Source organism: Aotus nancymaae, unplaced genomic scaffold (genome assembly GCF_030222135.1).
Source record: "Aotus nancymaae isolate 86718 unplaced genomic scaffold, 86718_ANA_hifiasm-v0.15.2.pri h1tg000057l, whole genome shotgun sequence".
Classification (NCBI taxonomy): Eukaryota; Metazoa; Chordata; class Mammalia; order Primates; family Aotidae; genus Aotus; species Aotus nancymaae.
In genome coordinates this window covers 26,413,319-26,441,159 of record NW_026988471.1, presented here as the reverse complement: position 1 = coordinate 26,441,159, position 27,841 = coordinate 26,413,319, and the positions used below count along the sequence as shown (strand labels likewise).

Genomic DNA, 27,841 nt, shown 5'->3' with positions numbered 1-27,841 from the left:
CGAGGAAAGCCAGCTTCCTCAAAAATTCTCCCCAAATGCAGTTTACATTCTTCCCTCACTCCTCCAAACCTTGTAACATTATTCCCTTTTCCCATGGCATAATGCAATCCAGAGGCATCCTCTCTGAGGGTCTACATCCTTTCAGTCCTCCAAGGAACTGCTCCTCCTTCCATCCTTGGAGCTTTTCTCACCCAAAATAGGCTGTACCAACCATTTCTACATTGTATTAACTCGAATTATGTTACTGATCGAGGTCTTTGCTTTGCCAGAAAAGACTCACATTCTTTTCTTATAGGCCTCGCAGGGCCTGGCCAAAGTACTTCCTAAGCTCAGAACAAATACTGGTCAACTTTAATTGAACCAAATCGGGCGGGATTTGAGGAGTCTTGAGGGCGCGACGTTGGGGAGAGGGGAAAGAAAACACTGGAGGACGGGCCGGAAGCGTGGAGTCCGACACAAAAGAGGTGCAGACAAAACGCCAAGAGGTTGGGGACAGGGAAAGAAGGAGAGAGTGCAGTGAGTGGCGACCGACAACCTACGCGAGGCCGCCAAAGAGGACCGCGGCAGTTGGTGGGCGTGGTCGCGCCAGTCTCGCGGGAGCGGCCGTTGGGCGGGCCGTTGTCCCCGCGGGCGGGGCGAGTTGCTAAGGAAATGACTGCCCTCAGCGCCTGGCCCCGCCGTGCCGGCCGGGCGGGGTCTGAAGCGGCGCCGTTTCCGTTTCCGCTCTCTCTCTCTCTGTGTCTCTCTCTCTCTCTCTCTCTCTCTCTGCTCCCGTCCCGTTACCGCCTCCTGGCCGGCCTCGCGCCTTTCACTGGCACCTTGCGTCGGTCGCGCCGCCGGGCCTCCTCCTGCCGCGCGCGCGCCCCCGGGGCTTCGGCTCCGGCACGGGTCGCGCCCAGCTTTCCTCCCCCTGAGGCCGCCGGCCAGCCGCCGCCATGGGTGCCTACCTCTCTCAGCCCAACACGGTGAAGTGCTCCGGGGACGGGGTCGGCGCCCCGCGCCTGCCGCTCCCCTACGGCTTCTCCGCCATGCAAGGCTGGCGCGTCTCCATGGAGGTAAGGAGGCAGGGGCTCATAGGCTGGCCACTGCAGGGCGGGAATCTGACGGAGATAGGGAGCGGGGGATGGGGTCCTCCCCTGGGAAGGGTCCCAATCGGGAGCCTGCGGCCGCAGCGGCCGTTTGCGGGGCGACAGAGATAGCGGGGTCGGGGCCGAGAGGGAGCTGCTGATGCTTGGGCACCGTGTGCGGTGGCCAGTGGCGGCGAGGGTTCGGCCATGTGGGGAGAGGCACCTTCCGCCCACTGACCGCCCTCTCCCCGAGCTTTGGCGCCATCCTCTCGTGCCAACCCAGCCCTCCAGGCTCATCAACGGTGTGAGGTTTAGTGTGGGAGTAAAGACGGAAAGAGGGACTATTTATTCATTTGTCTTTCAAGGGAGAGGTGAATTAGATGTGAATAACTTTTTTAATTTTAATTTTTAAAATGTGTGATGCGGGAAGCCTCTTTTGGCCGGGAGTTTGACAGTGAAAGGAAGCCCGGGCAGAGTCTGTTTCACATTCTAAACACCTGGTTGCCTGGCCTTGGGCTCTTGCATGCTAATTTCAGAGGCTGGACCCAACCTCCAGGAGTTGTCACTCATTTGCACTCTTTTCAGGGCCTTTTACCAACTTTGGAAAACTTGAACTATGTCAGTCCCTAGAATTTCCTTTTTATTATTCTTGGTTTTCTTTCTCTCTTAGGATTTCTCTAGAACTTAACCAGTAATTGTCGTTTGCCTGTAATTGTTGTAGTATAGTTTCTTTGATTTTAAGTCATTTCATCCATTTTTTTCGTCCCAACCTACAAATAACTTTTCTAGAAGATTTTACTCTGGATAAAAGGGGAAAATGAAAAATCTGGGGTGGGGGGAAGTAGTAGTATTAGGGAAAAATTGATGTGAAACTACCAAAGAGAACAGGGAAAAGTACAGGGAGGAAAGGGAGGAAGACTTAGGTTAACCGTGTCTTTGTGAAGAGTATTCTGAAGTGTAGGCAAAGGGGCCAGGGAAATACTCTGGGATTAAGGGTTTATTCACCTACCAGGTGGGCTTCAGGTGACAGCCAAATACTGTCTCCTTTGGGAATTGTTTCAAATCCTTTGCTCATCCCTGTGGTTAGCTCTGGAATAACAGTATGAACTTAAATGTTTTGTTTTCTGATTCACATTTTATGCTCATAACTGACCTTACTGACGATTTTATAATTAGGCATAAAATTTCAAGATTGGAGTGGATCCTGTAGTTCATCTCATCTGCTTTGGCTCCCACATTTTAAAATTTTTACTTATTTATTTTTGAGGCTGAGTCTCGCTCTGTTGCCCAGGCTGGAGTGCAGTGGCAAGATCTCAGCTCGCTGCAACCTCAGCCTCCCGGGTTTAGGCGATTCTCCTGCCTCAGCCTCCTGAGTAGCTGGGATTACTGGTGTGCATCACCATGCCTGGCTAATTTTTGTATTTTTTTAGTAGAGACGGAGTTTCACCATGTTGGTCAGGCGGGTCTTGAACTCCTGACCTTGTGATCCACCCGCCTCGGCCTCCCAAAGTGCTCGGATGCAGGTGTGAGCCACCACTCATGGCCATTGGCTCCCACATTTTATAGCTAAGAAATTGAGACCCAGAAATGTTAGGACACTGTCTTGGTGGAAAGAATCTGTAGGATCAAATCATTGAAGACACTAGACATCATTAATCATCTATGTCAAACTGAAGCATAGCATTCATATTTCACTACCGTACACAGTACAACTATTTGGTAAATGTAATTGTCTATTAGAAATAACAGGCCTGGTGAGGCTCACGCCTGTAATCCCGAGCACTTTGGAAGGCTGAGGCGGGTGGATCACCTGAGCTCAGGAGTTGGAGACCAGCCCTGACGACATGGCAAAACGCCGTCTCTACAAAAAATAGAAAAAAATTAGCTGGGCCTGGTGGCACCCACCTATAGTCCCAGTTACTTGGGAGGCTGAGATAGGTGAATCACTTTGAGCCCGAGAGGCGGAGGCCACATTGAGCCAAGATCTCCCCACTGCACTTCAGTCTGGGCAACAGAACAAGACACTGTCTCAAAAAGTAAATGAATGGGTTGAACGCAGTGGCTCATGCCTGTAATCCTAGCACTTTGGGAGGCCGAGGTGGGCAGATTGCCTGAGCTCAGGAGTTCTAGTCCAGCCTGGGCAAAAAGACAAAATCCCGTCTCTACTAAAAATACAAAAAATTAGGGCCAGGCTCGGTGGCTCATGCCTGTAATCCCAGTACTTGGGAGGCTGAGGTGGGCGGATCACCTGAGGTCGGGAGTTCAAGACCACCTTGACCAACATGGAGAAACCTTGTCTCTACTAAAAATACATTAGCCTGGTGTAGTGGCGCATGTCTGTAATCCCAGCTACTTGGGAGGCTGAGGCAGGAGAATCGCTTGAACCCAGGAGGCAGAGGTTGCAGTGAGCCAAGATCAGATTATTGCACTCCAGTCTGGGCCACAAGAGCGAAACTCCATCTCAAAAAAAAAAGAAAATTAGCCGATGTGGTGGTGCGTGCCTATAATCTTAGCTACTTGGGAGGCTGAAGCAGGAGAATCCCTTGAACCCGGGAGGCGGAGGTTACGGTGAACCAAGATAGCGCCCACTCCAGCCTGGGCGACAGAGCAAGACTGTGTCTCAAATGAATAAATAAATAAACATGGATATAGTTTCAGAAGGAAAGTCTTTATGTAAAGTAGTTAGGTAGTCTAGAAGTTCCATTTCTGTGCCATTTTCTGTTAATGTTGTGAGATTTGAGGTGAATATCCCCTCTCAAAGTACAATGTTTTTTCCAGGTTTCTCATTTGGTATTTTTCACTTTTCTGCTGTGGTTTTTCATTTCTTTGGTACCCTTCTTTCTAGTTTTCTTTATGGATTGAGTTGCTTGGCTACTCTGTTTATGTTGGTTTGCCCAGTGATTCCATTCTATTTACTGCTTCTCTGTAGGGCATTTCCCTTTATTTTTGGTTTCTCCTCTGGTAATTAGAAAATGATTTTTTGTCAGGGATGGTTTAGTGTATAGAGATCTTACTAGACTATTCCTTACATCCAAATCTTCCTCTGAGAGATAACTGCTTAGGGGATTAAAATCTTCCTAATGTGCTGTTTCTGAAGTTGCCCTTGTTTGAATAGTTAAATATGACTAATCAAATCCTCTGGAAGAGTATTGTTTGGGATCCTATTCTGCTTCATTGATACTTTTCCTTCTGGCTTTCTTTCTCCTCGAAGTGTAGCATAGTTTCTTTGCTATTGCAAGAAAATAGCTATGAGTTCTAGCCTCTTCACTGAATCTTATCTTTCCAGAGAATATAAAGTACTCCCATTCCTCTGAAGCATTAGGACTTAATCCAACAATTAATAAAGTTTATTTACTCTATTTGCTTGGTCCTAATGATTCATTCGAGGTAAAATTACCATACTACTACATCTTAAAAAGGTTGCTGAAATCCCTACTGATGCATAGGTTCAGCCATACAGAGGACTGTTTGACCACTTCTCTTGAGACAAAGATGGCAGCCATCAATAGCTGGCATTTTGACTTCCTGCCTGTCTCCAGCTTCTCTTGCTATGTGACCAGGGTGTTTTGAGAAGAGGTAATCAAAATATCACAGTTAGGCCAGGCAAGGTGGCTCATGCCTATAATCCTAGCACTTTGGGAGGCCGAGGAGGGCGGATCACTTGAGGTCAGGAGTTTGAGACCAGCCTAGCCAGCATGGTGAAATCCTGTCTCTACTAAAAATAACAAAAATTAGCCACGTGTGGTGGCACACGCCCGTAATCTCAGCTGCTCGGGAGGCTGAGGCTGGAGAATTGCTGCAACAGGAAGGCCAGTGAGCCGAGATCCTGCCACTGCACTCTAGCCTGGGTGTCAGAGTGAGACTCTGTCTCAAAAAAAAAAAAAGGAAAAAACCCACCACAGTTGATGTTCCCCTCCCTCCTCCTTTCTCCGTGAAAAAAGTGGCTGAGGTATGTGCTTTGGGATTAAGTGGTAGGTTGTGGACGGATGCCTGAGAAATAAATAAGGTAAGCCTCTTGAGTTTTTGGTGGCTAAATGAGAAGTCAGATCTCAAAATAGATTCAGTTTATGTAGTCTTAAATGTACAAGAGTAACATTTAACATTTGGTTGTGAGGTTCTCTGGAATCGACAGAACTGCTTTCTATGGAGAGTTAGGATTTTTTTGTTCTATAAATCATATTTTCCTTTTATTAACGGCAATGTCAATAGCTACAGTATAATTTTTTTTTTTTTTTTTTTTTTGAGATGAAGTCTCACTCTCTTGCCCAGGCTAGAGTACAGTGGCACCATGTCAGCTAACTGCAACCTCTGCCTCCTGGGTTCAAGTAATTCTCCTACCTCACCCTCCTGAGTAGCTGGGATTACAGGCATGCACCACCATACCCGGCTAAGTTTTGTATTACTAGTAGAGACAGGGTTTTACCATGTTGGCCAGACTGGTCTCAAACTCCTGACCTCAGGGGATTCACCCACCTCGGTCTCCCAAAGTGCTGAGATTACAGGCATGAGCCACTGTGTCCAGCCTTTTTATTTTTAAAATTATTTATTTATTTATTTTGAGAACAGGTCTCTTACCCATGGTTGAGTGGTAAGGAGTACAGGGTTTCTCATGCCAGTTACTTCACATCCTCACTACACTATCTACCTTTACAGTGGCTCGATCATAGCTCACCACAAAGCTCACTCAGCCCCCTGGGCTCAAGGGGGCTTCCAGCCTCAGCCTACTATAGGCATGTGCCAATTTTTTTTAAGGTTTTTGTAGAGGTGGGGCCTTGCAATGTTGCCTAGGCTGATTACTTTTTTCTTTTTCTTTTTTTTTTTTGGGTTTTGCTCTTGTTGCCCAAGCTGGAATGCAATGACGCGATCTCGGTTCACTGCAACCTCTGCCTCCTGGGTTTGAGTGATTCTCCTGCCTCAGCCTTTCGGGTAGCCAGGATTATAGGCGTGAGCCACTGGGCCTGGCCGATGACTTTTATTTATGTTTATTTATTTAATTTTTTTAGGGTCTGGGTCTCCCTCTGTTTCTCAGGCTGGAGTACAGTGGCACAATCATAACTCACTTGCCGTCTCAACCTCCTGGGTTCAGTTCAAGCAATCCTGCCTCAGCCTCCCTAGTAACTAGGACTACAGGCACATGCCACCATGCCCAGCTTATTTTTTATTTTAGTAGAGATAGGGTCTTGCTGTGTTGCTTAGGCTGGTCTTGAACTAATGGGCTCAAGTGATTCTCTTGCCTTGGCCTCCCAAAGTGCTTACAGGTATGAGCCACTGTTCCTGGTCCAGAAATTATTTTATATTTTATACCATTCCTTTATAAGTTCTCAAGCAACTGGAAAATACAATCAGAACTTACTCCTCAAGTTTTTTTTTTTTTTTGAGACAGAATCTTGCTCAGGTGCCAGGCTGGAGTGCAGTGGCATGATCTCAGCTCACTGCAACCTCCACCTCCTGGGTTCAAGCAATTCTCTTGCCTCAGCCTACCGAGTAGCTAGGACTACAGGCGTGCGCCACCACGCCCAGCTAATTTTTGTATTTTTTAGTAGAGACGGGGTTTCACCATGTTGGCCAGGATGGTGTCAATCTCTTGACCTCGTGATCCGCCCACCTCGGCCTCCCAAAGTGCTGGGATTACAGGCGTGAGCCACTGCGCCCAGCCCTTCCTCTAGATTTCAAGGATATTTTACACAAAGTTCTATTGTCTGATTCCTTAGCAGTTGTTACTACTATTTCCCTACCTCTAATCTTCTATTGGGTTATCAGTCTTGGAATTGAACTTTGAGAGCTAAGGGCTTAAATTTGAGCATAGAAATTTAGACAGGTCTGATCAGTAGTTCTTGACATTTTACTATCTGGAAACACAACTCTTTAGAACTGAACTTAAAGATGTTTAATGACATCTTGTAAACAGAGTATGATTTCAATGTAGTTGTTTTTTGTTTCTTTATAGAGCTAGTTCAGAGATGAAGTATATAAACTTTTTTTCCTTTTTGACCCAAATGCCAGCAGAAAAACAATACCTTTTAATCATATTTAGTATTTGAAAATATATATACAGGTTCCTTTTTATTTTATTTGTTTTTTATAGGTTTCTTTTTAATCAGCTTTATTGAGATATAGTTCATATACTGTCTGCTATATGAACTCATTTTAAGAATATAATTCAGTGAGTTTATGGTATAATTCACTCATTTTGAAGGTATAATTCAGTGGTTTTTAGTATATTCTTTTTTTTCTTTTTCTTTCTTTTTTTTTTTTTTAAGACAGGATCTTACTCTGTTACCCAGGCTGGGGTATAGGTATGATGCAATCTCAGCTCACTGCAACCTCTGCCTCCCAAGTTCAAGCGATTGTCCTCCCTCAGCCTTGTGAGTAGCTGGAACTACAGGGACACACCACCACACCCAGCTAATTTTTTTATTTTTATTAGAGACAGGGTTTTACCATGTTGGCCACGCTGGTCTGGAACTCCTGGCCTCAAGTGATATGCCTGCCTCAGCCTCCCAAAGTGCTAGGATTACAGGCATGAGCCTCTTCGCCTGGCTGTTTTGTGGTATGGTCAAACAGAGTTGTACAGCTGTCACCACAATCAGTTTTAGAAACCCTGTACTCCTTACCAGTTACTCCCTATCTCCTTTCCACTAATCCCTGGTACCCACGAATTTACATGACCTTTGTGAATTTGCCTATTCTGAACATTTTATAAATGGAATTCTAAATACACTACCTTTCAAATCTGGATGCTTTTACTAAGCATGTATTTTTGAAATTTACTTTGTAGTCTGTCGGCTCCTGATTATTCCCTCTACCCTCAGCTTTGCCTATAAGTTGTTTTTTTTTTTTAATCACACATACGTTGTTGCAGTAGATTTAAGAATTAAGTATTTTGGCTGGGCATGGTGGCTCACGCCTGTAATTCCAGCACTTTGGGAGGCCAAGGCTGGTGGCTCACAAGGTCAGGAGTTTGAGACCAGCCTGGTCAATATGGTGAAACCCCATCTCTACTAAAAATACAAAAAAATTAGCCAGGCATAGTGGTGTGCAACTGTAGTCCCAGCTATTTTGGAGGCTGAGGCAGAAGAATCACCTGAACCCGGGAGGCGGAGGTTGCCTTGAGCCGAGATCATGCCACTGCACTCCAGCCTGGGCGACAGAGCGAGACTCCATCTCAAAAAAAAAAGAGTAAGTATTTTGCCGACCCAGGCTGCTTCTTTTTTTTTAAAAATTTATTTGTTTCTGCACATGAATCCCTGTAAAACCCAGACTTCTTTTGCTTCTTTCTAGATCCTTGCCTTGGCAGGTTTTATTTTACAGAGCTAAAGAGAATCAGAATTCTCTTTAAAACTCCAGTCTCATATCCAGTTATCACTCACCATCTCTTTGTTTCCAGCAGTAGCCAGATCTGGCCTAGAGGGATTTGATCTCCACTTTTGGTTTTTAGACTTTTCTTTGGCTTTTACCAACTGCTGTGTATCCTTGACCTCATACTGCTGGACTCCTTTGGATGGATACCAGCAAGATGGTTCAGGCTCCAGTGGGCACTGTTTTTCAGGTCTCTCCTCCTTTTCAGATAGACATAGAGCTCAGGCAGATCACCAGGTTTGTTGACTATGTAACCAGGAAAGAGATGCTAGTTTTAGGCACTCTCATTTGCTACAGTTGTTTCTGTTGGAACCTTTCCTCACTTAGCTGATGGAAGGAAAGCAAAAGACCCCCAGTACTCTATCCCAAATTAATGACTTAACAATTCTTGAATTTTCTCTTATCTCCTAGTTACCTCTTTTTCTTATCCCCAGGAGGTCAGTTTTAATTATTGTTATCTGTTTTCATAGAGACAGGGTCTCACTATGTTGCCCAGGCTGGTCTTGAACCCCTGGCCTCAAAGAATCTTTTTACCTCAGCCTCCCAAAGTCCTGGGATTGCAGGCATAAGCCATCACACCTGGCCTGGCCTGGTATTTTCAGTTGATATATCATAGTTGTGCCTAAGCATGAATTTTTTTTTTTTGGAGATTTTTTTGGAGACAGGGTCTCCCTCTTTCACCCAGGCTGGAGTGCAGTGGTGCGATCTCAGCTCATTGCAACCTCCACTTTCTGGGTTCAAGTGATTCTCCTGCCTCAGCCTCCCAAGTAGCTGGGATTACAGGCATTCACCATGACACCTGGCGCCCACCACCCAGCCCGGCTATTTTTTTTTTTTTTTTTTTGTATTTTAGTAGAGATGAGGTTTCACCATGTTGCCCAGGGTGGTCAAACTCCTGAGCTCAGGCAATCCACCCACCTCAGCCTCCCAAAGTGCTGGGATTACAGGCATGTGCCACCGTGCCCAGCCAAGCTTTTTTTTTTTTTTTTTGAGTCGGAGTCTTGCTCTGTCTCCCAGGCTGGAGTGCAGTGGCGCTATCTTTGGCTCACTGCAACCTCCGCCTCCTGGATTCAAACAATTCTCCTGTCTCAGCCTCCTGAGCAGCTGGGATTACAGGTGTCCCCACCATGCCCGGCTAATTTTTTTGTATTTTTAGTAGAGACTGGGTTTCACCATATTGGCCAGGCTGGTCTCGAACTCCTGACCTCGTGATCTGACCATGTCAGCCTCTAAGGGTTATCAATGTTCTATCAAGAATCAATCAGTATTTCATTCTTTTTTATGGTTGAATAGTATTCCATGGTATGGATATATCACATTTTGTTATCCATTCATTAGTTGATAGACATTTTGGATTTCCACATTTTTTTGCTATTATAAATAGTGATACTAGGTACAGATTTTTTTGTGGAAATATTGTCTTCATATCTGTTGGTTATATACCAAAGAATGGAATTGCTGTATCATATGGTAACTACATGTTTAACATTTTGAGAAACTGCTAAACTCTTTTCCAAGGTGGCTGTACCATTTTACATTCCTGCCAGCAATATATGAGGATGCTAGTTCCTTCACATCTTCACTACACTTATCTACCTTTTTTATAATAGTCAGTAGTGGGTGTGAAGGTATCTCATTGTAGTTTTGATAGGTATTTCTCTGATGGCTAAATGGCTAATAATTTTTGAACTTTTTTTTGAGACGGAGTCTTACTCTGTCCAGATTCAAGTGATTCTCCTGCTTCAGCCTCCGGAGCAGCTGGGATTACAGGTGCACGCCACCACACCCAGCTAACTTGTGGTATTTTTAGCAGAGACGGGGTGTCACATGTTGTTCAGGCTGATCTTCAGTTCCTGACTTCACAGGATCTGCCCGCCTCGGCCTCCCAAAGTTCTGGGATTAGAGGCTAGAGCCACCATGCCAGAACTTTTTGAACATCTTTTATGTGCTTATTGGCCATTTGTATATCTTTGGAGAGAGATTTATTCAAAGCCTTTGTCCATTTTTAATTGGATTGTCTTTTTGTCTTTTGATATGTAAGAGTTCTTTATGTATTTTGGATACAAATTTGTTAGATAATGATTTGCAAATATTTTCTCTGATTTTGTGGGCTTTTTCCTTTTTTTTTTGTTTGGTCGGGGGACAGTCTTGCTCTGACCACCCAGACTGGAATGCAGTGGCGTGATCTTGGCTCACTGCAACATCCACCTCCTGGGTTCAAGCAGTCCTCCTGCCTCAGCCTCCCAAGTAGCTAGTACACAGGTGTGTGTCACCACACCCAGCTAATTTTTGTATTTTCAGTAGAGACCAGGTTTTACCACGTTGACCAGGCTGGTCTGAAACTACTGACCTCAGGTGATCTGCCCGCCTCGGCATCCCAAAGTGCTGGGATTATAGGCATGAGCCACTGCACCTTTTTGCTTTCTTGGTGGTGTCTTTTGAAACAAAAGCTTTTACTTTTGATAAAATCCAATTTGTCTTTTTTTCTTGTCTTTTTTTGTTAAGGAGCTTTGCCTAACCCAAAGTCACAACAGTTTACTCCTAGGTTTTCTTCTAAGAGTTTTATAGTTTTAGCTGTTATATTTAAGTCTGTGATTTATTTTGAGTGAATTTTTGTGAATGATGTGAGGGAATGATCCAACTTCATTCTTTTGTGTGTGAATATCAAGTTGTCGCAGCACCATTCGTTTAAACCACTATTCTTTTCCCCTACTGAATTATCTTGGCATCATTGTCAGAGATAAATTGACCATAAATGTGAGGGTTTATTTCTAGATTCTCAAGTCCCTTCCATTGGTCTATATGTCTCTATGCCAGTAATACACTATCTTGGTTACTGTAGCTTCTTAGTAAGTTTTGAAGTGTGAGTCTTTCAAATTTGTTCTTTTTCATATGAACTTCAGGATTAATTTGTCACTTTGGGCACAAAAAGCACCTGGGTTTTGATAGGGATTATGCAGAATCTGTAGATCAATTGGGGAATATTACTCTCTTAACAGTAAGGGCCAGGTGCGGTAGCTCATGCCTGTAATCTCAGCACTTTGGGAGGCTGAGGCAGGCAGATCACGAGATCAGGAGTTTGAGACCAGCCTAGCCAAAATAGTGAAACACCGTCTCTGCTACAAATACAAAAAATTCACCAGGCGTGGTGGTGGGCACCTGTAATCCCAGCTGCTTGTAAGGCTGAGGCAGGAGAATTGCTTGAACTTGGGTTGCAGTGAGCCAAGATCGCACCATTATACTCCAGCCTGGCAACAGTGTGAGACTCAAAAAAACAAAAAACAAAAAACAAAAAAACAGTATTAAGTGTCCAGATTCACAAACATGGACCATTTTCCCATTGATTTAGGCCTTTAATTTCTTTCAGCAATATTTTGACATTTTCAGAGTTTACGTTTTGTGTTTCTTTTGTCAAATTTATTCCTAAGTATTTTATTTTGGGGGATACTTAATGGAATTGTGTTTTTGTTTTGTTTTGTTTTGAGATGGAGTCTCGCTCCGTCGCCCAGGCTGGAGTGCAGTGGTACGATCTTAGCTCACTGCAGCCTCCTCCTCCCGGGATTAAGTGATTCTCCTGCCTTAGCCTCGTGAGTAACCAGGACTATAGGTGCCCACCACCACACTAAATTTTGTATTTTTAGTAGAGATGGGGTTTCAACGTATTGGTCAGGCTGGTCTCGAACTCTTGACCTTGTGATCCGCCTGCCTCGGCCTCCCAAAGTGCTGGGATTACAGGCGTGAGCCACTGCGCCCAGCGGAATAGTGTCCTTAATTTCATTCTTACATCGTACATTGCTAGTGGATACACAGTTGAGTTTTGTTTATTTACTTTGTGTCCTGTAACCTTGCTGAACTTATCAGTTCTAATAGTGGATTTTAGTGGATTCCTTGAGATTTTCTATATAAAAGATCATGTTGTCTGTAAATAGAGATAGTTTACTTCATCCTTTCCAATCTAAATGACATTTCTTTTTCCTAATTGCCCTGGTTAGAACTTCCAGTGCAATATTGAACAGCAGTAGCAAAAGGAGACATTCTTTGTTTTGTTCTTCGAGGGAAAGCTTTCCGTCTTTCACGTTAAGTATGATATTGACTGAGTTTTTCATAGATATACTCTGTCAGGTTTAGGAAGTTCCCTTTTATTCCTAGTTTGTCCAGTCTATCTTATATTATTTTTTAGAGACAGTCTTGCTCTGTCACTCAGGCTGTAGAGCAGTGGCTTGATCATAGCTCACGGCAGCCTTGAACTCCTAAGTTCAAGAGATCCACTTGCCTCTGCCTTCTTAGTAGCTGGGATTACAGGCATGCACCACCATACTGGGCTAATTAAAAAAAAATTTTTAATAGAGACAGGGTCTTACTATGTTTATGTTGCCCAGTCTGGCATTGAGTCTTTTTATCCTGAATGAACACTGGATTTTTTCAAGTGCCTTTTATAATATCTATTGAGTTGATCATATGGTTTTGTTCTTTAGTCTACCGATACTATATTGCTTTAAGTGATTTTTTTGAATGTTAAACCAACCTTGCATTTTTTTGGTGTATAAATTTCATTTGATTATTATGTATTTTCCTTATATTTATATGAGGTGCTGGATTTAGTTTGCTACTATTTTGTTGAGGATCTTGTGTCTATATTCATAAGAGATACTGGTCTGTAGTTTCTTGTGATGTCATTGTCTGATTTTGGAATCAGGATAATACTGGTCTCATAGAATGAATTGGGAAGTATTGCCTTCTTTTCTATGTGATTGAAGAGTTTGTGAATCATTGGTATTAATTTTTCCTTAAATATTTGGTAGAATTCACCAATAAAGGCATCTGAGCCTGGGCTCTTCTTTGTGGAAAGTTTTTGGGTTTTTTTTCTTTAAAAATTTTCGTTGTGATAAAATATACAAAACATAAAAATTACCATCTTAATTCTTTTTTTTCCTTTTTTTGTTTTTGAGACAGAGTCTTGCTCTGTCACCTATGATGGAGTTCAGTGGCGCGATCGTGGCTCACTGCAACCTCCACCTCTTGGGCTCAAGAGATTCTCCTGCCTCAGCCTCCCGAGTAGCTGGGATAACAGGTATGCGCCACCACGCCCAGCTAATTTTTATATTTTAGTAGACACAGGGTTTCACCATGTTGATCAGGCTGGTGTCTAACTCCTGACCTCAAGTGATCTACCCGCCTCGGCCTTCCAAAGTGCTGGGATTCCAGGCATGAACCACCATGCCCAGCCTTAATCATTTTTTAATGTACAGTTGAGTAGTATATAATACATTCACATTGTTGTACATCCAATTTCCAGAACTCTTCATCCTACCAAACTGAAACTCTATACCCATTAAATAACTCCCCATTCTCTTACCCCCAGCTTATGGCAAACAGCATTCTACTTTCAGTCTCTATGAATTTGATTATTTTAGATACTTCATACTGTAAGTAGAGTCATACAGTATTTGTCTTTTTGTGATTGCCTTATTATTATATTTTTTTTTTTTTTTTTTTTTTTTTGAGACGGAGTCTCGCTCTTGTTACCCAGGCTGGAGTGCAATGGCGCGATCTCGGCTCACCGCTACCTCCGCCTCCTGGGTTCAGGCAATTCTCCTGCCTCAGCCTCCTGAGTAGCTGGGATTACAGACATGCGCCACCATGCCCAGCTAATTTTTTGTATTTTTAGTAGAAACGGGGTTTCACCATGTTGACCAGGATGGTCTCGATCTCTTGACCTCGTGATCCACCCGCCTCGGCCTCCCAAAGTGCTGGGATTACAGGCTTGAGCCACCGCGCCCGGCCTATTATTATATTTTTTGAGATGGAGTCTTGCTCTGTTGCCCAGGCTAGAGTGCAGTGGTGCGATCTTGGCTCACCATAGCCTCCAACTCCAGGGTTTAAGCAATTCTCCTGCCTCAGCCTCCCTAGTGGCTGGGACTCCAGGCCCATGTCACCATGCCTGGCTAGTTTTTATATTTTTTTGTTGAGATGGGGTTTCACTATGCTGGCCAGGCTGGTTGAAACTCCTGACCTTGTGATCGCCCACCTTGGCCTCCCAAAGTGCTGGGATTACAGGTGTGAGCCACCACACCTGGCCTTTTTTTTTTTTTTTTTTTTAATTTAAATAGTTCCTGTCCTAATGGGTATGAGGTGGTCCGGTGGTTTGTACTTTTATGAATGTTTAATTGGAAATGGGTGGCTATTATGTGCAGGAAAAACCTCCCAAATTATGTCAAACTCCTGGAAAATGAAATATCAGTTCAATTGCAAGAAGATCTTAAGCATATGAATGATCAGAAATGATTTAGCCTATGTGGGCACTAGGCCAGGTAGTGAAATTCAGGGAAAATAATTAATATGCCTCTGAGCTATCGCTTATGAACCAAGAAACAGTTTGAAGTCATTATAGTGTGTTTCCTGAAGATGAAAGCATATGGTAAGATGATACAGTAATCATTTGTTAAAAATTACTACTCCAGAAAGGAAAAGTTTATTTGTTTTTATTAAAGTTTACTGTGGGCCGGGTGTGGTGGCTTATGCCTATAATCCCAGCACTTTGGGAGGCTGAGGCGGGAGGATCACCTGAGGTCAGGAGTTTGAGACCAGCCTGGGCAGCATGGTGAAACCCCATCTCTACTAAAAATACAAAAATTAGCCAGATGTGGTGGCGTGCACCTGTAATCCCAGCTACTTGGGAGGCTGAGGCACGCAAATCACTTGAACCTGGGTGGTGGAGGTTGTAGTGAGCTAAGATCATGCTACTGTACTCCAGCCTGGGTGACAGAGGGAGAGTCTGTCTCTCGTGTGTGTGCTCTCTCTCTCTCCTAAAAAAAAAAAAAAGGTAATTCAGGAACAACAACACGATGAAAGCTACCAAAAAAAAAAAAAAAAAAAAAAAAAAAAGCAGCAGGACTCAGTGATGGATGGTGGAAGACAGCCAGGAAGTTAAAGATGACTCTGGTATCAAGTGTTGCCTGGGAGAGTTAAGATTTAATTTACAAAAATAAGACCTGTAGGGGAAGCTCTGATTTTTTTTTGCAGACTGCTCATTTCCTGTTTACATATGTTATGGTTGAGGTATAGAAAGAAAGAATATCCTGTAGAAACAGGCAGTTGGAGGTATAGAACTACACAGAAGCCAAGAGATCTTTCAAGAAAAGTGGCATGCAGCAAGAGAAACTATTAAGGGACAGGCAAACAGACAACCTATAGAATGGGAGAAAATATTCACAAACTATGCATCCAACAAAGGTCTTATATCCAAAATCTATAAGGAACGTAATAAGCAAAAAGCAGATAACCCCATTAAAAAGTGGGCAAAGGACATGAACTGACACTTCTCAAAAGACATACACATGGCCCACAGACAGGAAAAAATGCTCGTCTCTAATCAGACAAATGCAGATCGGAACCACAAAGCGATACCCTTTCACACTAGTCAGAACAGCTTTTGTTAAAAAGTCAAAAAATAAGGGATGTTGGTGAGGCTGCAAAGAAAAGCGGACACTTGTACACTGTTGGTGGGAATATAAATTAATTTAGTCTAGGCACTGTCAGTTTGGAGATTTCTCAAAGAACTAAGAGTTCAACTACCATTAGACCCAGCAATTTGATACACCCAAAGGAAAATAAATGATTCTTCCAAAAGAACATATGTACCTACCTATATGTTCATTGCGGCACTATTCACAATACTAAATACATTGAATCAACCTAGGTGCCCATCAGTGGTGAACTGGATAAAGAAAACAAAGTATGATACATAGCTACTATGGAATGCTATGCACCCATAAAAAAGAATGAAATCATGTCTTTGCAACAACATGAATGTAGCTGGAGGGTTTTATCCTAAGCGAACTAACACAGAAACAGAAAACCAAATACTGCATGTTCTCACTTGTAAGTGGGAGCTGAACATCAAGTACACGTGGATATAAAGATGGAAATAATAGGCTGGACACAGTGGTACACACTTGTAATCCCAGCACTTTGGGAGGCTGAGGTGGGTGGATCACGAGGTAAGGAGTTCAAGACCAGCCTGGCCAACAGGGTGAAACACCATCTCTACTAAAAATACAAAAAATTAGCTGGGCATGGTGACGTGTGCCTGTAATCCCAGCTACTTGAGAGGCCGAGGCAAGAGAATTGCTTGAACTGGGACCTAGGAAGCAGAAGGTTGCAGTGAGCCGAGATCACGCCACTGCACTCCAACCTGGGCTACAGAGCAAGACTCTGTCTCATTAAAAAAAAAAAAAAAAAGATGGGAAAAGTAGACACTGGGGTCTGCCAGAGGTGGTGGCATGGGGTGGGGGTGGTGAGGAACAGCTGAAAAACTACCTTTTTGATACTATACCCACTACCTGGGTAATGGGTTCAGTCATACCCCAAACCTCAGCATCACACAGTATACCTTTGTAACAAACTTACACATGTACGCTAATTCTAAAATAAACATTGAAAAAGAAGGAAAAAAAAAGAGAACTGACATGGTTTGTCTTGTTTAATCCTACATAATGGCTAGGGGAAATGAAGTCTGCACAATACTTGGCTCTGTCTCAGTAAGGGATAGAGAGAAGCAAATTTATAGGTAAAGGTTATGAGCAAAAATGTAAAGGGGGGAAATTAAAGTGTTTAGAGAAACTGAAGCAGTACCAAATCGTAATAAAGATCCCAAGCCTCACCAGGAAGTGAAGGAGAGGGTAATTGTGGAATAGTTCTTGGAACTGAGACCTCAAGGTGTTAAGATGAATATTGTGGGCGGTCCTCTTTGAGAAAAAGAATAGAAAAGAAAAATGTGAAATGGGTGCTAAATTTCAGAGCAGAATATACATATATTTATACATATGTATGTATGCGTATATGTATATTTATGTAGCAAATTCCAGCTTACATAGGGCTTTTACTTGTTTTGCATCATTAACAGTTCTGTGATGATGTGGGTGTGGTAGATACTATTCCACATCACAGAGGATAAAATTAAGGCACACCATAAGGTAGCTGACCAGAGATCATGCAGCATATGGTAGAATGGCAACTTGAGGCCAGTTCTTAGGTGTGTTTGTTGTCCTTATTCAGAATGGAACAATGTGGTTTATTGTATGAAAATTAAAAAATGAATGTTGAAAAGTAGAAAATAATTATTATCCAAATCTCACCCTCTGTGGTTTTTTGCTGTGTGATCTTCCAGACTCTGACATATAAATCTAGATACTTTTTTAAGTTTTTGCTTTTAACCACTTAAGATTTTGTGAACTCATTTCCAGATTAACATATATTTGCTTTTTTTAAAAAAATTTTATTGGCCGGGCGCAGTGGCTCAAGCCTGTAATCCCAGCACTTTGGGAGGCCGAGGCGGGTGGATCACGAGGTCAAGAGATCGAGACCATCCTGGTCAACATGGTGAAACCCCGTCTCTACTAAAAATACAAAAAATTAGCTGGGCATGGTGGTGCGTGCCTGTAATCCCAGCTACTCAGGAGGCTGAGGCAGGAGAATTGCCTGAACCCAGGAGGCGGAGGTTGCGGTGAGCCGAGATCGCACCATTGCACTCCAGCCTGGGTAACGAGCGAAACTCCGTCTCAAAAAAAAAAAAAAAAAAAAAAAATTATTTTTTTTTATCTTTTATTTTTAAAACGGGGTTTCGCCGGGCGCGGTGGCTCACGCCTGTAATCCCAGCACTTTGGGAGGCCGAGGCGGGTGGATCACGAGGTCAAGAGATCGAGACCATCCTGGTTAACATGGTGAAACCTGTCTCTACTAAAAATACAAAAAATTAGCTGGGCATGGTGGCATGTGCCTGTAATCCCAGCTACTCAGGAGGCTGAGGCAGGAGAATTGCCTGAACCCAGGAGGCGGAGGTTGCGGTGAGCCGAGATCGTGCCATTGCACTCCAGCCTGGGTAACAAGAGCGAAACTCCGTCTGCAAAAAAAAATAATAATAATAAAAAAATAAATAAATAAAACGGGGTTTCACCATGTTGGTCAGGCTGGTCTTGAACTCCCGACCTCAGGTGATCCGCCCGCCTTGGCCTCCAAAGTGCTTGGATTACAGGCGTGAGCAACCGCGCCCGGCCTATATTTGCTTTTAACAGCCATGTATTCCAGTGGAGATACATACCATTTGTAATCTATTCCTGGAAATTTATATGGTTACAACTTTTTTATTATAAATAATGCTGTATACAGCCTAGCCAACAGGGTGAAACCCTGTCTGTACTGGAAAAATGAAAACAAAAATTTAGCTGGGCATGGTGGTGTGCTCCTGTAATCCCAGCTATTGGAGAGGCTGAGGCAGGAGAATTGTTTGAACCTGGGAAGTGGAGGTTACAGTGAGCCGAGATTGTGCCACTGCACTCCAGCCTGGGCAACAGAGCGAGATTCTACCTCAATAAATAAATAATGCTGTATGAGCATTTTTGTCTAATTATTTCCATAAAATAAGTTTTTAAGGGGCCGGACATGGTGGCTCACACCTGTAATATTAGCGCTTCAGGAGGCCGAGGCAGGCAGATCATGAGGTCAGGAGATCAAGACCATCCTGGCTAACATGGTGAAACCCCGTCTCTTTAAAAACAAAAAAAAAGTATGAAAAGACAAATTTATTCCTATGCTTCCCTTTCTTACACAAAAAGCAGCCATTTACATCATTTTGCTCTTTGCTTTCTTTATTGCACAAAATATCTTGATCTTCCATGGTTTTTTGCTTGTTTTTGTTAAGGAAAGCAATACTTGTAGAACTCTGGTACTCAGTAAAATGACTTTAATGTTATTTAAACGTGTACAAACATAGAACTGGACATAAATTTCATGCCAGCAAACCAAACTACAAAATCAACAGGATTAAAGCAACATTACAGTGGCATAGTTGTTTTTGCTGAAAATAGACACTCACAGCATGACTTAGGTAGTGACTACTGAGATACAGGTTCTTAAGAGGTTAACATGCCTATACCTATACTGTATTCCATGCCACTTCAATTCTACCACTACTTTTCTGAATCTAACCCAGTTCTAACTTTGTTCTGTTTTTTTCCTCCCCCAATAGCACTTTCTATTGATAGTGTATATCTCCCAATGACATGCAAGTTTTTTATTTATGAAGTGCTTTAGTTTTTTCAGTACATCCCAGGCACCCCGAACACATCCTGTCACATAATGGGTACTTAAATATTTGATAAGTGAATGAATGAAACAGATTAATTCTTTTTTTTTTTTTTTAAGTTAAGCAATCATGTTTATTGCTTGAGCACACAGACAAATTTATGTGACCAGGGCAGAGGCTGTAGATGATTCATACTTCCAGTAGAGAGGGAGGACTCGCTTAGTCTTATAATACCGAGCCAAACGATGAATCCTGCTCTCTTTCAGAATCAGACGGAATTTAGCATCCTTATCCTTTCTGTTCCTCTCAAGATGCTTTTGAACAGCGACTGCTTTCTTAATTAAATGGTAGAGATCTTCAGGGAGATCAGGAGCAAGTCCCTTAGACTTAAGAATTCTTAAGATTTTATTGCCTGTCACAAAACATACTTGTGCAACACTATGTAAATCTCTCAGGATCACACCGATTTGTGAAGGAGTCAGGCCCTTCTTGGCCAGTTTGTAAATCTGCTCCTTCACATCGTCAGATGTCAACTTCAGCCACGTGGGGACACTGCGGCGATAGGGCAAAGCTGACTGGGACAGGCCTTTCCCGGGAGTATGCATGCGACCCATGATGGCAGCGGTCAGGCAGCGAAAGGAGAAACAGATTAATTCTTATACACATTCAAGTTTGAGAACCACTGATAGAGGATGCTGAGGCAATTGACAGTCATACATGCAACTGTGAAGGTGCTGACATGGTGAGAAAAGAGGAAAGCCCAGGAAGATAAGCCCTCACCTAGAGGAAAGGGAGGCTAGTGTGGCTGGTAGTACAGTAGTTGGAAGAGAGAGAAATACAAGTCTTGTTTTCTAGACTTGTATAACTGAGGCATCGTCTAATTTCAGGGACAACAGAAGAAACACTGCACTCCAATTTTCTCACCATTAATATAATTAGAAATTTTAAAATGCTAATGTCTGAAAGAGCAAGGAGGACTATGATTGAAATTAACTCATGCAAGAATAATTAGCCAAAGTAAATAGTTGATTATATATCCTTTTAGTCTGTAGAGAGTACCTGAAAGAGGCTTGGATTCTTTTTCAAGATTGGGCAGATTAAACCATAGCACACTTTTACTTGTGTCTGATAGTCTTGCTTTAGCTTTGGCTTAGTCTGCAACATTAGTTTCAAGGGGCAGAATTTTATTTTTTATTTTTATTTTTTGAGACATAGTTTTGCTCTTGTTCCCCAGGCTGGAGTGCAATGGCGTGATCTCGGCTGGCTGTAGCCTCTGCCTTCTGGGTTCAAGCGATTCTCCTGCCTTAGCCCCGACCACCCCCGGGGATTACAGATGTCTGCTACCACACCCAACTAATTTTTGTATTTAGAGAAGAATTTGATCAAACTCAGCCTTCCAACCAAAATGTTGGTGTGGCAGGGCCATTGCATACTTCTCTTTAGGTGTGCTATGCCTTTAGAGTTGAATGGTGTCTCAGTTCTGCCTGGGAATAAGAGGCAGGAAGGCTGACTATATGGAGTGTTGTAAATCCCAGTTAAAAAATACTAAACACAGTGTAGTTAATAGGATTATTTATTGGGAAGGGGTGTGTATATGTGTATGTGTGTGTGTATCTCCATCTTCTGCCCAGTCTGAGGGTAACTTGAGTGAGTTAAGCATTGAGAAAAGAGGGGAAGACTTTGTTTAGATGGTGTGTTTTTGTTTTCTTGGATAAGTGTAGGTACACAGCTTTACAAATTTCTAGTGCTTTCCCTTAAATCTATTTTAGGATTCTCCTAGAAACTTTTCAGGTTGGTAAGTCCCTTGGGTGTCTTTTTGCTATCTTTTATTCTGGTTTTCTTATAGTTTCCACAGATCCAAAAGGGTCAGGTTTATTTCCAGCAGCCAAATATTCTGCCATCTGGACTGAGATAGCTCCTAGGTTGAGGTTATTATAGAGATAGTAACCTGATTCTTTCTTCCTTTTCTCTCTCTCTTTTTTTTTTTTTTTTTTGTGACAGAGTCTTACTCTGTTGCCCACGCTGGAGTGCAGTGGCACAATCTCAGCTCACTGCAACCTCCGCCTCTTGGATTCAAGCGATTCTCCTGCCTCAGCCTCCCAAGTAGCTGGGACTACAGGCGTGCGCCACCATGCCTAGCTAATTTTTGTATTTTTAGTAGAGACGGGATTTCACCATGTTGGCCAGGATGGTCTCACTCTTTTGACCTTGTGATCTACCTACCGCAGCCTCCCAAAGTGCTGGGGTTACAGGGGTAAGGCACCACGCCTAGCTCTTTCTTTTCTTTTTCCCCTTTTCTGCTTTGCATCCCTCTTCTTTCTCTGTATTCATTTTATCATTCCATGTTTTTTTCTTATTTCTAGGCCATATAGGCCAGCCAGGAAAAGGTTAGTAAGATTAAGGTATGACATTGATCCGTATGACCTGAAGAATATTCTTTGACAAGACATATCAATTATGCTGTTCTTTTCCTAGGATGCTCACAACTGTATTCCTGAGCTGGACAGTGAGACAGCCATGTTTTCTGTCTACGATGGACATGGAGGTAACTTTAACAGATCATATTGGTAACATTCTAGGATCCTAATTCCAGACATCCCAGGGCCTTGTTCATTTACTTTTCAGGGTCTGGCCCTCGATATCATTTCCTGCCTGGTGCTGTTTTTCTGTATTGTGTCATTCCTTTTTCCCAGTAGATACTATATTGGTTTATAATCTCACCAAGCCTTGTTTTAATCCAAAGAGCCTCTTTATCTTTTTTTATTTTAAAAAATTTTTGTACCCAGATGAGCTGATTCTTTATCTTTTTTCCACTGGAGAACTAAGTATACAGGTGAGAAAAGACAAGGTATATTAATATACCTGAGAGAACTGATGGTGAGATCAATTTTTTGATATACAGGTGAGAAAAGACAAGCTCTATTAATATACCTGAGAGAACTGATGGTGAAACCAATTTTTTGGGTTAGAACTTCCCCAAACAGTGTCCTTCAAATAGGGTTCAGGGGTGCTAAGATATTTATCTCCTAAAACCTTGGGGTTCACTCCAGTATGGCATATAAATATTGTATCACTTTCTATGTGTGGTGAGCAGTGCTCCAGGTAACCTTCCTTCCTTTCCTTCTAGGGGAGGAAGTTGCCTTGTACTGTGCCAAATATCTTCCTGATATCATCAAAGATCAGAAGGCCTACAAGGAAGGCAAGCTGCAGAAGGTCTGTCTTCTCACACTGTCCATTCCTCACTTGTGTAGGCTTTTCCCTTGTTCTCCAGCCCTTGGACTTTTCTTTTCTTTTTGTTCCCTAGCTGCTGCTTATTTACTTTTGAAGAATTCTGTGTCTAAAACGACCTTATTAGCTGCGTTTTAGCTTGTCTTATTATTCCCAGGCCTCTGAACTGTTTTTATCTGTGATGAGTATCTCTTAGTGTGGTGGCTCACAGTCTTTTAATTTGTTTTCCATCGTTGTGCTCAGGATTCTATATAGGCAATTCATTTTGTACCAGTCTTAGATTATTTTGCTTATATTCAGGCTTTAGAGGATGCCTTTTTGGCTATTGATGCCAAACTGACCACTGAGGAAGTCATTAAAGAGCTGGCACAGATTGCAGGGCGACCCACTGAGGATGAAGATGAAAAAGAAAAAGTCGCTGATGAAGATGATGGTGAGTGTGGCATCCGTTGTTTGAGAGGATATCAATATTTTAAGAAATATTCTTTAATATTACTTATTTATCAGTTCTAAGATAGGATGGCCTTCTAGGGACCTGGGGAGTCCTTTAAAGAAACCGATAGTGTTCTCCTGCATTGTATGTGGTTATGAAAAGGAGGGAGAGAATTATCTTCGTTGAGTAGTATCTTAGCTGTAAGCATTTTATATACATTATCTCTGGGGTCTTCCTGGTTCCTGCTGGTATTTCTGTGCTTTTTTTTTATTCCTCAAGACTGTAACAGTTATTAGCCCCAGTAGTCAGTCATTAAGCCTAACTCCTAATTCTATAATACCATTTCGGGCTTCCTGGATCCTCAGCCAGAATAGGGCTTTCACAACTTAACAATAACAAATGAGATGTGAGAGGGGAAATATAGTAACTAGTGTTGCTTTGATTAAGAAGAGGATGAAACTCAAAAACCAAAAGAAGTCTGTGGAGGAGGAGGAGCTAGGGGATATTCTTCTGAGACTTGATAAGTGAGAGGAACCTAAGGAGTGGGAGGTTGTGGGGAAGTTAGAACTCAGGCTGTCAAGTAGGGAGAGGGACTGATCCCATGAGGCGTCTGGCATGGGGGCTCTGATTTAGCCTCTTCCCTGCAGTGGACAATGAGGAGGCTGCACTGCTGCATGAAGAGGCTACCATGACTATTGAAGAGCTGCTGACACGCTACGGGCAGAATTGTCACAAGGGTCCTCCCCACAGCAAATCTGGAGCTGGGACAGGCGAGGAACCAGGGTCCCAGGGCCTCAATGGGGAGGCAGGACCTGAGGACTCAACTAGGGAAACTCCTTCACAGGAAAATGGCCCCACAGTCAAGGTCTACACAGGCTTTTCCTCCAACTCGGAACGTGGGACTGAGGCAGGCCAAGTTGGTGAGCCTGGCATTCCCACTGGTGAGGCTGGGCCTTCCTGCTCTTCAGCCTCTGACAAGCTGCCTCGAGTTGCTAAGTCCAAGTTCTTTGAGGACAGTGAGGATGAGTCAGATGAGGCGGAGGAGGAAGAGGAAGACAGTGAGGTAAGGGCCTGTGAGGGCAGGCAGATGCTAAAGTAGCAGAGAGGTCCTGTTTGGTTGCCATCTGTAGTTTTCAACTCTCCCCCAAGACCCACTATATTCTAAGCTTTAGCCTTGAATTCATTGAGCTCCATCATTACAGGTACCATTTGCCTTCTTACCTCTTCCTTTGTTGATACTATGACAAACAGATCTAGTTCTGGCTTTTGTCTATCTCTTAGAGAGAGAACAAGAAGATAGTTGTTATCTTGGCTAGTTTTCTTCTCTGAACAATTTATTTTCTGGCCACCGTGTCTGAAAGATACTTTTGGCTGGCAGCCCTTGCCTTGTCCTGGGCTTTTTACTAGTGACTGTTAAGCTCAGTTCAGGACGTCAGTTATACTCATGCTAGCCCTTTCCATCTCCCTAGTTTTCATGGCCATATACTTGTATCTTTTGGTGTTTTGAGGACCTGTGTTCAGTCAGGGCCTCTTGATTCTGAGTATGTGCTAGGGGGAAGGGAGAGGATCATCCCAGTCTCAGCAGTCTGGGATCCTCCCTCCGGCAGGAATGCAGTGAGGAAGAGGATGGCTACAGCAGTGAGGAGGCAGAGAATGAAGAAGATGAGGATGACACCGAGGAGGCTGAAGAGGATGATGATGAAGAAGAAGAGATGATGGTACCAGGGATGGAAGGCAAAGAGGAGGTGTGTGGGGAAGGGGAGCAGTGAGTCTTAAAAAGCCACAAGGCAGGTGTGAAACCCCGGATTTTTATTTTGAGACAGGGGATCCCCTGATACTTTAGGTTGGAAGTCATAGTCATGGGGATTTATTCTGCAAGGGAAATGAGGTGGTAAGCCTTTGGGGTCAAATTATCTAAAAACAAGGCAGAGAGAATGTGCTGCTGTCTCTAAAAAGATGAAATCTGCCCAGTGCCATGGCTCATGCCTGTAATCCCAGCACTTTGGAGGCTAAAATGGTGGATCACCTGAGGTCAGGAGTTCAAGACCAGCCTGGCCAACATGGCAAAACCCCGTCTCTAATGAAAAATACAAAAGTTAGCCATGCGTGGTGGCAGGTGCCTGTAATCCCAGCTACTCGGAAGGCTGAGGCAGGAGAAACTACTTGAACCCGGGAAATGGAAGTTTCAGTGAGCTGAGATCGCACCACTGCACTCTGGCCTGGGTGATAAGAGCAAAACTTTGTCTAAAAAAAAAAAAAAAGATGAAATCTGTGCTTCTCCTGTTTGTTAAAGCTCTCTTGGGGGTCCCAGTGAAAGCAAGCGTAGGTGAATGGTCAGGAGCACATCAGTGAGGAACTCATGTTCAGAAGTTCCCATGATGCTCCCTTTCTTCCTCTTAAGCCTGGCTCTGACAGTGGTACGACAGCTGTGGTGGCCCTGATAAGAGGGAAGCAGTTGATTGTAGCCAACGCAGGAGACTCTCGCTGTGTGGTATCTGAGGCTGGCAAAGCTTTAGACATGTCCTATGATCACAAACCAGAGGATGAAGTAGAACTAGCACGCATCAAGAATGCTGGTGGCAAGGTCACCATGGATGGACGAGTCAACGGGGGCCTCAACCTCTCCAGAGCCATTGGTAAGGGTCAAGAAACTCTCTGTCCCAGATTAGCTAGTAGCAAACTTTAATATTCCTAGCACTTGTGCCTTTCAAAGCACTTTAATATCTACCTCTATTCTTATGTTCCTGTGAAATAGCTAAGATGGGTATAGGTATCATTATACCTATCTTAGGTAATGGTTGAATGATGAAAAAGACTGGTGAGTGACTCTTAAGGTTCAGCAATCTGGTGGCAGGGCTGAAACTAGAAAAACTAGGACTCAGTTTTCCATTCCACTAGATTATGGAACTTTGTAAAGAAGAGAAATGAATGGCAAGGTTTGACCTGCCACAAACAAGTCTGTGGGAAGCATCCAAACTGTTCATCAACCAACCATTCCTTTACTCCAGGGGACCACTTCTATAAGAGAAACAAGAACCTGCCACCTGAGGAACAGATGATTTCAGCCCTTCCTGACATCAAGGTGCTGACTCTCACTGATGACCACGAATTCATGGTCATTGCCTGTGATGGCATCTGGTGAGCACTGGCAGAATGCCCTAAATTCCCCTTTCTGCAGCATTTCTTCTCTTATAGGGCTCAGGCCATCTCTAGGATTAAAGCCTAGGCAGACCTAGACCTCTTGGTGAGTCAAAAGCACCCAGACTAAGGCAGAGCTGAGAGTCTGTAGGTATTTACACTGGCCTGGGCCACCACCTCTATTGATACTCCTCTACTCTGCCTTGGTGAGATTAGAAGATTCTGACTGTTGTTCTCAACCCCAGGAATGTGATGAGCAGCCAGGAAGTTGTAGACTTCATTCAATCAAAGATCAGCCAGCGTGATGAAAATGGAGAGCTTCGGTTATTGTCATCTATTGTGGAAGAGGTGAGTACCAGGGTGGAGAAGAGAGGGTTATCTGGTCTCCACAGCTAGGGTTTACTATTTTCATCTGAGCTAAGTTGGCAATCTGGGAGCGTACCATTAATTGCTGACAGACGCTGAACCCTAACTACAAAGTTCCACCTTCTCTCATTTCCCTGACTTAGCCTTATGACTTATGGACTAGCAAGTGAGCTGTTTTGTGATACCTCTTGCCCATTCCTCTCCTTCCACTACCCTGACTTAGCAGGCCAGCCTTCTTGTGGGACCCCAGGTTCCCAGAAAGGTGTTCAAACCCTGCGGCTGAGCTATCCACATCCCTTTTGTAGCTGCTGGATCAGTGCCTGGCACCAGACACTTCTGGGGATGGTACAGGGTGTGACAACATGACCTGCATCATCATTTGCTTCAAGCCCCGAAACACAGCAGAGCTCCAGCCAGAGAGTGGCAAGCGGAAACTAGAGGAGGTGCTTTCTACTGAGGGGGCTGAAGAAAATGGCAACAGTGACAAGAAGAAGAAGGCCAAGCGGGACTAGCAGTCATCCAGACCCCTGCCCACCTAGACTGTTTTCTGAGCCCTCCGGACCTGAGACTGAGTTTTGTCTTTTTCCTTTAGCCTTAGCAGTGGGTATGAGGTGTGCAGGGGGAGCTGGGTGGCTTCACTCCACCCATTCCAAAGAGGGCTCTCCCACCACACAGCAGCCGGGAGCCTCTGCTATCCTCCCCAGCCTCCTCTTTGCTCCTCGGGCTCATCACCGGTTCTGTGCCTGTACTCTGTTGTGTTGGAGGGAAGGACTGGCGGTTCTGGTTTTTACTCTGTGAACACTTTATTTAAGGACATTCTTTTTTATTGGCGGCTCCATGGCCCTCGGCCGCTTGCACCTGCTCTCTGTTGTACACTTTCAATCAACACTTTTTCAGACTAAAGGCCAAAACCTAATCGTGCGCATCGTGTCCTTTTTTTTTTTGCTGCCGTGGCCCTAGATTTGGCCCCATCTGTAGCATCTGGAGAGTCCCCGTGTGCGTGTGTGCGTGTGCCCGTGTGTCCCGCGCGTGCGTAGGCCAGCCTCGAGCGAGCTGCTGGGGGGCCGACCTGGCGGGCGTCAGGACTGCTCCTCGCGCCCTCCTGGAGCCAGAAATGATCTAGTTCCCCTAGGAAGGGGTCGGGACTGGTCTGCCGGGCGTGAAGCC

The 27,841-nt window shown here is 43.8% G+C and overlaps 2 protein-coding genes across 2 annotated transcripts; one reads left to right on the top strand and one right to left on the bottom strand.

The window, feature by feature from the left end:
- The first annotated feature begins 766 nt into the window (after positions 1 to 766).
- Positions 767 to 27,590, top strand: PPM1G (protein phosphatase, Mg2+/Mn2+ dependent 1G). Its single transcript, XM_012475380.2, has 10 exons — positions 767 to 1,055; positions 21,985 to 22,054; positions 22,637 to 22,722; positions 23,038 to 23,170; positions 23,818 to 24,233; positions 24,778 to 24,915; positions 25,572 to 25,806; positions 26,179 to 26,308; positions 26,554 to 26,656; positions 26,980 to 27,590. The coding sequence occupies exons 1-10, from the start codon at positions 936 to 938 to the stop codon at positions 27,184 to 27,186; spliced, it is 1,638 nt and encodes a 545-aa protein (XP_012330803.1). The 5' UTR covers positions 767 to 935; the 3' UTR covers positions 27,187 to 27,590.
- On the bottom strand, positions 19,668 to 20,123 carry LOC105733126 (small ribosomal subunit protein uS15-like). The gene has a single exon (XM_012475381.3). It carries the CDS (start codon positions 20,121 to 20,123, stop codon positions 19,668 to 19,670), a length of 456 nt encoding a protein of 151 aa, XP_012330804.1.
- Positions 27,591 to 27,841: the final 251 nt, after the last annotated feature.

Excerpts from the sequence above, each read along its gene's own strand:
- PPM1G (XM_012475380.2), top strand. The coding sequence starts at position 936 with ATGGGTGCCTACCTCTCTCAGCCCAACACGGTGAAGTGCTCCGGGGAC. Across the intron at positions 23,171-23,817 it reads AGTCGCTGATGAAGATGATG|TGGACAATGAGGAGGCTGCA; the intron begins GTGAGTGTGGCA and ends TCTTCCCTGCAG. Across the intron at positions 26,657-26,979 it reads TGTCATCTATTGTGGAAGAG|CTGCTGGATCAGTGCCTGGC; the intron begins GTGAGTACCAGG and ends TCCCTTTTGTAG.
- LOC105733126 (XM_012475381.3), bottom strand. The coding sequence starts at position 20,123 with ATGGGTCGCATGCATACTCCCGGGAAAGGCCTGTCCCAGTCAGCTTTG.